General features: G+C 41.4%; 1 protein-coding gene across 1 annotated transcript in view; it reads right to left on the bottom strand.

Annotated features, from left to right (window-relative positions):
* The window catches only part of NSF (N-ethylmaleimide sensitive factor, vesicle fusing ATPase), a 145,540-nt gene that overhangs the window by 76,648 nt on the left and 58,357 nt on the right, over nucleotides 1–10,535 (bottom strand). The window contains exons 5-8 of the mRNA XM_019523518.1: nucleotides 8,969–9,135; nucleotides 7,573–7,680; nucleotides 6,139–6,214; nucleotides 1,866–2,021 (exon numbers count right to left, since the gene is read on the bottom strand). Coding sequence (XP_019379063.1) covers nucleotides 1,866–2,021; nucleotides 6,139–6,214; nucleotides 7,573–7,680; nucleotides 8,969–9,135 — 507 coding nt within the window. The remainder of the gene's footprint in view (nucleotides 1–1,865; nucleotides 2,022–6,138; nucleotides 6,215–7,572; nucleotides 7,681–8,968; nucleotides 9,136–10,535) is intronic.

Here is a 10,535-nt window from a genome sequence, read left to right on the forward strand (position 1 = left end):
TGGTTTGCACTGTGCAGGTCTGGACCAGAGCAGAGTATTCCTCTTTGGTGGTGGTTCCAGTTCTCCATCCTTGGTAGGTCTTCCTTTTAAGATGCAGGAGGTCCACTAGTTCCCTGGAGAGCCAAGGGGGCTGCTGTGCCCTTTTGCTGCCTTTCCTCTGAGACGGGGTAGACTTTGCTTGCGCATCCAGGATTGCAACCACTCATCCTGAACTCCCCTTCCCTTCGGGTTGTGGCCTCCTTAGCTTGTCAAAGTCCTCATGCAATCTCTTTTAAACTCAACTGAAGAAATACTTCAATGCCTGAATCTTCTTTGGCCACAGAAACACTATGGGTCAAGTGATGGTGCATCATTGCTGTGAAGATAATGCATCATGGCTATTTCAAATGTAAAGATTCAGGTGATGAAAGCCAACATCCATCATTTTTCTTCGTTCCATTATGACCTTAACCTTTATTTGATGAACAGGTGCCTCAACTCCATGTTTGCACCACTTTCAGTAAGAAGAAAAAAGATGAGCTCAAGGTAACAGACCAGGTTTTCCTCCCTGTACCTCAATCCCCTTTTTGTACCCCTCCCATCCTCCACTCTGTAGCAGAGCAATGACAATACTCTCATAGAGCTATGTATGTTAGTAGGACCAAGACCTTCACATTGAGGAACAGGAATAAAATGACATATCCAAGAGAAGCAGAAGGAGAATTCAGCAAATCCTGGCTACTGTCCCATATGAAGTAAAAAGGTAAAGGGGAAAACACCTGATCAGGCACTAACCTGGTTCAGTCTTCAGTATCTTAATGGTTTTCCTCATCTCACCCTGCATCAGATGGATATCACTGCACATTCAACCTAGTAATATTACTGCTCAATATCCTAACTGTATATTGGGTAAACTCTTGAATGGATATGAAAGAAAACCTGACAGCTCAGCTACTATGGTAACTTCCTGCTTCTCCCACTGAAACTAAACTAGAAAGTTCACAATCTCACGAGTGCTAGAAATAAAGACAGGTCAGGCAGTGACAGATGAACACATAAGTGTGCATCTGAAAGACGGGCATCAACATGGGCTATGACAGATCCAGAATTTAAAACAGTCCAGCAATATAATGAAGTAAGCCAAACCTAGACATGGCACCAGCATCAGCAGCAGCTATGGCTGACAAAACTGGAATCTTACAGTACAAGCGTGCTTTCCTGCTATAGCAGCAACTACCTCCGAAATCAGGAGTTAAGTGATATGCCAGACAAGTTTGTTCACCAAGAGCATAGCCAGCCACCCTTCCTGCCCCCCAAACAATGCTATACTTGGGTTTAGTAGATTCTATAAATTCTAATAGGCATCACTTCATGTGTGGTTTATTCAGACAGGACAAAAACTAGTCAGGCATATGAGAATGTAGTTTTGCAATAAGATCAATAATGGGGAATGTGAAAGGATATCATGTTCAAGTCAAACTTGAGAAAAATAAAGATAGACTATCCTGTCTGATTTGAGCAAAGAGGCCACTGCTGATAAGTCAAGGCTGAAAGTATCAGTATGAATAAGTTCCCTGTCCACTTGGAGAGAAAAAAAAGATTACATGGACTCTAACAAAAATATCTACACAAAACTAAGTATCCTACAGTGTTGAACATTTCAGTTACTTTTACTCTGCACTGTTTAGTCAGTTAAATAAATAAAGCACCATAGAGGTTTGAAAACAGTGGGAAGAGTATGCTTGCCTATTTCACCAGGTTCCCTTAGCTAAATAAATTGATTAATACACAGAGTTATCATATAGGTAGTTGGTATCTGATCCATTTGAAGCAGAACTAGGCCTGAATATCTATCATATAGGTATGTTTCTTGGTACTATACTCACCCATCTGCTCCACTATCTCAGGTGGAAAAACGCGAGAAGCAAATGCTCTTCGGAAGATGTCTGAAAACTCTTTGTCAAGGCCTCCTATCCCCATCTTCTCAAAATTCCAGTCAGGATTGATAATTGATTGGCGGTTCTCCCTGGTCTTGGATTTACCTTGATAGAAAAAGAAACCAGTTCATAGATTGGGCACCACAGAATTGCAGCCAACATTAGATACGCTGGAAGAAATACCAGCATAGATTTTATAGTCTACACACAATACTGTTACAAACACCATTGTGATAAACTCCACAAGTTTATTAAAATAAATATATACAGAACTTTTACTCTCCTCACTAGAACTTAGCTTGTTTTTTAAACACACACATTAGGTAGTTGCCTTCAATAAAAGAAAATGATTATATTAAGCACAAACGCTATAATAAAAACACAACTGAGATGCCACCAATTAAAAGAAGTAGTTCCATTTCAAGCTCAATCCATTCAGTTTGCAAAAAGCATTGCAACAGATATTACATGGAACACTGCACTCAAACCTTTACTCTCCACACTGATTTTCTGGCGATTTTGGTTTGCTTTGTTAACATCCATTGTGAAACTACCTAGAAGTAGCAATCCTAGAATTCAAGGAGGCATCTTGTATGGTACAAATCATGTGGACTTCAAATCAGAGACACAGCCAAATACAGAGACCATACAAATACAGGCATGGGTACTGGAAACACCATCTCACCCCTTAAATTAGGCTAACATATTGGAAGGAAAAATCCAGCATTAGGAGTGAGTCTTAATTGGTGCCATCGTTAATCTCTATGGTTCCTCACTATTTAAAACACAGAAAAATAATGTTATATTCCTCTGATCAAGAAAAACGGAATTATAAGCCTAGTATAGGGTTGCAAAAAATTAATAGTGAACATTAATCCTTTGATTCCTTGGAATTGCTGTATACATACTCTCCCTTTACATCTAACTAGCAGTTAGGAACACAGATGTTGCCCAAATTACTGGCTGCATTAGTTATTCTTAGTCTATCCTGCCCCCTTCTGGCCAAACTTGACATTTATTACAGAAATATATTCAAAAATTAAAAAGCTAGATGGACATGTTTTGATTTTGTAATGATAAAACTCATTAAATTTACTTGAAACACTTTTGCTAGAAAACAGGAATAAAACTGAAATTAACAAATGAAGAAAACTGAATTAATTCAAAATAGAGAGCAAAGGCAGTTCAAACTTAAAAAAAAATAGCGCTTAGTTGCCAGTTACCCTTAATGCACACATTTGTTGTAGTTTTATGCCCTACTTTTTAAGAATAATATAATAATATAGTTATCCATAACATACTGGAAAGTGCTTATCAAAGGATCAAACTATATTAAATGATTAACACTGTGTGATACACCAGTGAAGAAGAAAAATGACGACACTTGGATTTGACAGGGAAGTACAGTGAGGCACAAAGTTGCCCAAGGTACATACAGATATTCAGGGAGGTTAGATCAAGTTAAAAATGGCCACCAGATCCGAGGTACGTTGGGATGGAGGAGGGGAAGAAATCAGTTGGTGGGGAAGAGAAAGGGAAGGTAGGTGGCATCTGAAAGGCAGTTGCTGGGGTCCAAGAGGGTTCGACAGGATCAAAGAACTCACAGGGTCCAGAGGGGCTTGGGAGGCATGCTTTCCTCCCCATGCCCCAGGACCAGGAGCTGTTTTAGCCTCCCAACCCCCCCACCCCCCAGATGAACAACTGCTCCCCTCCAGCAAACCAACCCCCCCCACCGCTCAACTTACTTGCTCAGCTCCCAGCACAAGACTGGCACCAGGAGAGGCTTGAAGGATGGGGTATTTAGCAGGATGGGTGGTGGAGGCAGGGAGACATGCTGGCTATTTCAGAGTGGGGGGAACAGGGGGGCTACAAATAGGCTGGTGACACAGGGGCAGGTAGGAAAAGCACAGCTCTTGGGCTGAGCCCAGTGGCTGGGCTTTGTCAGCCCTGGGAAACGTACAGAAGTTCAGGACAGTTAGATCGGTCTAAAAATGGCCAACTTGATCCAAGTTAGGTACACCTGGGAGGTAGGAGTTAACTTAGATTGGCTTGGCCATTTTTAAAGACAAATGTAACTGTCCTGAACTTTTGCACAGTTCATACTTGGATCCACCTAACTAGTGTAAGGTCCACACCTGAGCAAACTAAGTTAGACTGGGTGGCCATTTTTAACATGTGATGATCTAACCTCTCCAAATGTCTTTATCTAGCCTCAGACCAGGTCAAAAATCTCAAATCCTAATTCCTTCTCTAATGGATCATACAAACACATGCCTGAGAGTTGAGAGAACCTGTTCATCAATGATCATGAACAATAGATTAGTAAAACATGACTGCTTCCTCTGTTGCAGTCAGTTGTATAATTTTTAGGCATCTCCTTTTAACTGTCTTATGGAATTGTACACTATGAATTCTTTTTAATGGATGGCTTTTATTTATTTTTCCCCATACTACATATGTAGTAATAATCTGTGCAAATTCAGTTCGGCCCCTTTATGATTCTGTGTTTTATTACATGGTCATATGCAATTCTTTAAGAGGACCCCAGCCTTATTTAATACAAAAGACAAACAGCGTTCAGAGAATGAATCAAATTTGCGTAGTTTACGAAGCAGACGACACATGGTATCTAATTTCTGGAGTCTCACACTGACCAAAAAGGACACATTAAGCAGCTGCTGCACTTTTAGTGAGTAATATCTACCCTGTGCTCTGAACTAGGAAGGGGCCTGTAGAAAAAAACCCAAACAAACCCAGAATGACTGTGTGATTAAAAACTACATCATAAAACATAGGCACAAAGGAGTCGAATTCAGCTTGTATGAAAGATGATATTTTGTAAGTGTTTAGTTAGTTTCTTAACTGCCAACAGAATTTCAAGTTTTACATAGAACTTTTTCTAAGAAATTTTATTTGTAAAAGACTCATTATATTTTAAAAGATAAGACTCAACATCTTTACTGTGAAAATGACAACCACAATTATAGCAGACAGGCAAATCTTCTGCCATCATCTTCACCTTAATCAGATGTCAGCAATATTCTGCAGTGGAGCTCCAACCACAGGCTGCTTCCAACCTGGCCTGTGCTGCCAGGGCTGCAACCAGTCTCCACCTCCTACCCCCCCTTCCACTTACAATTCCACTGCCTGTAGCTGCTACCATGCAGGCAAAGCCCCCCACTGCCAAAACATTGCTGAAGTGCTCTGGTTTCCAGGGCCAGATAAGACAGCTCTGTTTTGGATCTGGATCATAGGCTTTAGGTTGCCAATCCCCTGGTCTAGACTGAATTTTTAAAAGCTGAGAGATCTGGGAAATAAAAAGGAATCAGAACTCATGGTACAAGTGATATCTTTTATTAGACCAACTAGATTTTTGCAAAAAAAAAAAAAAAATCTTTAATTGCAAGCCTGGATACCTTAGAGATCTGAGATGCTTTTACAAAGATACATTTCCCCATCACATTGAGTTTGTAGTTTGAAGTTGATGGGAATTGTTCTCCTAAGTGAAGTAGATATTAAATTTACAAAAGCCTTCAAACTATGATTTCAGGCTGTTGCTTTTGACAATTTTGGCTAGTGTGTATAAAAAAAGGTCACCTTAAGAGACTGCTAACAATGAAAAAGTTATTGACTCAGAAGTAATTTTTCTTCTAAGTGACAAAAGATTTTGTGCGTCTAAGACTTTTTCATAAAAATACAACTTTAGCCTCTTGTTCTGCAATATAAAATTTAACAGACATCCTATTAGCCATGCCTTTGGAAAACAACAGCATTTACAATTCGGTTCATTTAATTTTTATTCTAAACTTGTAACCATACAATTTTTCAAATCTGATTATATATACCCTCAATTTGATTGAAATTTTAATTGAAAAATAAAGTGATGATACTTTCATTTAAAACTGTATTACTCTGCTTATGAATAAGTTCAACTCCACATTATTAAAAAAAATTCAGAGTCAATGAATACCTGCAGAAGCCACTATCGGGAGTAGTGGGGTTAGAAGACCAAATAGAGCAGTGAAGCTGAATAGCCTTTTACTGTTTAGAGTCTCAGACCCACCTTTTTATACTGCATGTGTTACAGACTCCTTGGTGAGCATGGTATAAAGGCCTACATGACTACTCTAGCGAGTAAATAGTCAGTAAATATTAGCTTTCCGTGCAACAATGGAGCAATGGGTGTTACACTACTTTCATGCTTGAGTACAAAAGAACTTACCAATCAGATTGAGAGAGGAGTTTTCAGCCTTTTCAAATGCGACTTGACTGTTCCCAATAACCAGACCCACTTCAATCTGTATATGGGGGCAAACACAAACTGTTAAACTTCAAAGTCAGTCTTGACTTCAGATTCTTCTGTGGATGGTCACTACTGACTTCCCCAAAAGAGATGGGAAGCATTGCAAAACAAGCTCCATTTTGAAGGAATTTGCTGTCAAATGAATGTGAGGAGTCAGATTAGAGCTATTAGATCCATCTCTCACTATTGAGTGACAACTTGTAATGATAAGCTTTCTTATACCCAAAACAGTCCTGATAATAAAAAAAGAAACCAGCTTTATAGTTCTTTTTTAAAAGCTCTGACACTCAGAGTGCTGACACGAGCGACATTGTCATATGATCAGCCACAGAAAGTGCTCTACATCTGTACCTTTACAGAACTGCACAGCTTCAGAGTGCTTTAAAAAGGGCCTGATCCCAATTCATCTGCCCAATCCCCAGACTGATATCCCTCCTCTCCCTTACCCCCCTCCCATTCTGAAGACAGCACTGGTGCTGGGAGTGGGGAGGGGCAGATCTAGGGGAGAGCAGCTGCAGACTCACAGCCACTCTAAACTGCAGCTTGATCCCCCAGCCCCCAACAGCAAATATCTGTTGGGTCCGGGGGATTGCTCTAACTCATAGTGCCTCCTGTGAAGTGCCATGAGTTACAGTGGGGAGTTGCACTTCTGTCTGCACCCTCAATGAGTTTAGTTCAGCATAGCTCATCTGTACTTCAAAGAGTAAAGTTGATTCTGTGCTATAAATGTAGTTGCCAATGCTTCAAATTCAACATGCAACTCTGAAAGCATGTGTATTAATGTTTTATTACTGCACAGAGCCCAATACAGTTGGAGAATCAAACCCTCAGCTTCCTGCCAGCAGAAAAATGAGAAGATTCTATGAATTAGTAGGGAAGACCTTCCTTTAATAGGGAAGATGAATTTGACTAAGAAAACAAGCAAATCCCAAACAGATAGTTTAAGTTATTGATATACTAAACTTTTTATCTTAAAGTTTTAGAGGAATACAAAAATCCACAAAGCAAGCTTTACAAACTGAGAAAGTTCAGAATTAAAGGTTTGATCTAATAAAATTTAAGTATATTAAAATATGGAATTGCACAATAAGCCAGCAGCATACACAAGTAACCGAGCTCTGCCCTAGAGCAATATACTATCATGATAAACTCATGGTATTTGTACTTCCCAGATTAAACTGATGTTTAAAATACCTTTTGTTTTATTTTTCTTCTTACCATGTAGTTGTGTGTGTGGCTTAACTGTGCATTTGCACTCCAAACAAATTGACAGCATAAGGCTGGTAAGTGCAAGAGGAGAATATAATGCATTTCCTTAGAGTTAGTTTCTACCATAAGTCCCACTATCCCTACCTTCTGTTTTTTGCCTGTGCTGGGCTCGCCTCTCAGGATGCTGGGATCCATGGCTTCGATATCCTTTACTAAAAGGCTAAAAAGCTTATCGTTAAAATTGAACACAAGCTGTGGAAAGAAAAGGTGTGGGGGGGGAGAAAGAAAACAAAGATTTACCTTGTTGAAAAGGAATCACACATTTTGATGGTTTCGAGGGGGAGAAATGGGATTCTGAGTGAAGTTGTCAGTAAGCTTAGCATCCCCAGAGCATTCCCATGTGGGTCCTTCTGATCATCTCCTGCATCCAGGACCTTGCCTTCTGGCCAGGTTCTTTTAGTGTCTCACCCCTTCCAGGGCAAAAATGCCTCTCTCAAAATAAACAGTATGCTTCACTACAAACTGAAGAGCTGCTGCCCTCTTGGGGACCTCCCTTTGGTTTTGACCCCTCCAACAAACAAACAAACAAAACAGTCTCAGACCATGAAAATAGCTCAGCTCTTCATTCTAGTTTTCAAATGTTCTTTTCCCTTACTTGCTCTTCCTCTCCCCACCCCCTTATGTAGCTTTTTCTCTCAGGAGAAGTCTTCTACCCTTTCCCTCCAAGAACCTTGTCTTTTTGTACTACCTCTTTTCATATTCTGCAAACTAGCCAAAGACCCCATCCCAGCTGTGCAAAGTGAGGGTAATTTAAACTCTAAGGCTCACTTTCCAGGTCTTTGTCAATGACTGCTTGCACTCCATTACAAAGGAAAAGTTTATCAACCTCACAAAGAGAAAATGATTTAGTCCATTCCTGTCCTTAAAAGTTTAAGAAAACTAGAATCTTACTCTACAAAACAAAACAGCATGTTGCCTTTTGCAGTTTCATTCCACAATGAAACTGTCTCAGAGTCAAAATAGCGTTCTGAACAAAAAACACTTCAAGGAAGCCACGGCAGGAGACTGACTGGGGAAAAAATAAACCACATTAATGAGGAAATAACTGATGAGGAAGCAGAAACCTGATTCAATTAAAGTAGCTTGCCCAGCATAACAAAAAGGGATCCATTCACTTATATCAGGCCTGATTTTGTCTCAAAAAAAATCTATGACTGAGTTAGGAATATAGTCCAGATCTCCCAAAATTGCCAAAAAAACCACCCTTAACTTTCTTTTAGGAAAAAACCATGAAAAGGACAGGTTTTGCAACACTGTGTTCATATTCTCCAATGCAGACACTGAAGCACTGACACTTTATCATTATAGACAGTCTCTGTGCAAAACAGTCTCCTGCTCTAAACAAGCAATGGGAATGCTCCACAAACAGTTTACTTATGAAATATTAAAGGAATGCTTAATACTGCATATACCAGTGAGTTTGTCAGCAAGAGAACAAGGGAACGGGAGTGGCCGAAACCATTAACAACAAACATCACACCTGTTGTCCTACTGAGAATGCCTGGTTGTTGAACTGTTGGATAAACTCAGCTGCCATCTTGTCCGAGTCGTATGGATTAGAGTCAATACTCTTCTTCTGCAGAAAGTCTATCTCAATCGTCATTGTGCCAATGCAGTGCTTGGCCTTGTCAAAGTTGTGTGGTGATACTTGAAAAAAAGAAAAAAGCTTCAGCATTATCAGAGTTGCATTGGGATCCTGTTAAGTACTTAATATGCTGTAGAACTGGTGATAAGCTCGCCCAGTTATATACGAGATTAATACTAAAACAGTGGCCTACTTGGCTGGCAAGTGCGATTCCCAAGTCACTTCACTCAAGGCTTTAAAAATCCATACTACCATAAAAATTTTTCTAGTACACAAAATGCCTGGTTCCTTGCAAACAGTTCACACTGTTGCTTCTGACAATACAGCCTCATTGATCTCATGTTATAAAGCCAGATGAAAAAAAGAGAACTACAGCCCAACACCTACAACTACAGCCCAGCCCAGACCAACGAGCGAAACAGACGAACAGGTAAGCGATAGGGGCCAGGGCAATGCTGGGACTAGGGGGTCAGTACACACATCCGCAGGAGGCCTCAAATGCCTCTACACAAATGCTCATAGTATGGGAAATAAGCAGGAGGAACTCATGCTCCTGCTAGCTGACACCAGCCCGGACATAGCGGGGATCACGGAAACATGGTGGGACTCAACACGTGACTGGGCGGTGAATGTCAAGGGCTATAGGCTGTACAGGAGGGACAGGATAGGAAGGAGAGGTGGGGGCGTGGCACTCTATATTAAGGAGGAGTGCACATCCTCGTCAATTAGCAAGGAGTCAAAGGAGGGGCACTCTGAAGTGCTTTGGGTTAGAGTACAAGGCAGTCAAGGGGAAAGAGACTTAATGGTGGGGGTCTACTACAGACCTCCCAACCAGGAAGAAGAGCTTGACCAGGAATTCTTAGGTCAGCTCACAGAGGTAGTGAAGGCTAAGGATGTGGTAGTCATGGGGGACCTGAGCTTCCCGGACATCTGCTGGGAAGAGCAGACAGCCAGGTTTGACCGCTCACGTAGGTTCTTAGACAGAGTACAGGACCTCCATCTAACCCAGGAGGTGCACAGCCCCACCAGGGGAGATGCCTTGCTGGACCTAGTGCTGGCCACGGGTGATGACCTGGTCAGGGGGGTTGCGGGTGCTCGACCACCTGGGCGACAGTGATCATCACCTGCTGGGATTCACCATCCAGCGCAAGGTGGCAAAGGCATGTAGTAAGGCTGCAGCCCTAGATTTCAGGAGGGCAAACTTCACAGAGCTAAGGAGGATAGCTGGGGAAGCACTGAGGTCCCACAGGGGAGGGGAGCCAGGTGTCCAAGGCGAGTAGTCGCTCCTTAAGGAGATGATCCTCCAAGCCCAAAAGAAGGTAATCCCAATGAGGATCAAAGGGAGCAGGAGAGCACACAAGCCTCCATGGCTCACTAAAAGCATCCAGGAACATCTCCTTGCTAAAAAAGAGGCGTACACCCAATGGAAAGAAGGGGTCATCACCAGGGATGACTATTCTGC

This window comes from Gavialis gangeticus, unplaced genomic scaffold (assembly GCF_001723915.1).
Source record: "Gavialis gangeticus isolate Ggan-Ray unplaced genomic scaffold, GavGan_comp1, whole genome shotgun sequence".
Lineage (NCBI taxonomy): Eukaryota > Metazoa > Chordata > Crocodylia > Gavialidae > Gavialis > Gavialis gangeticus.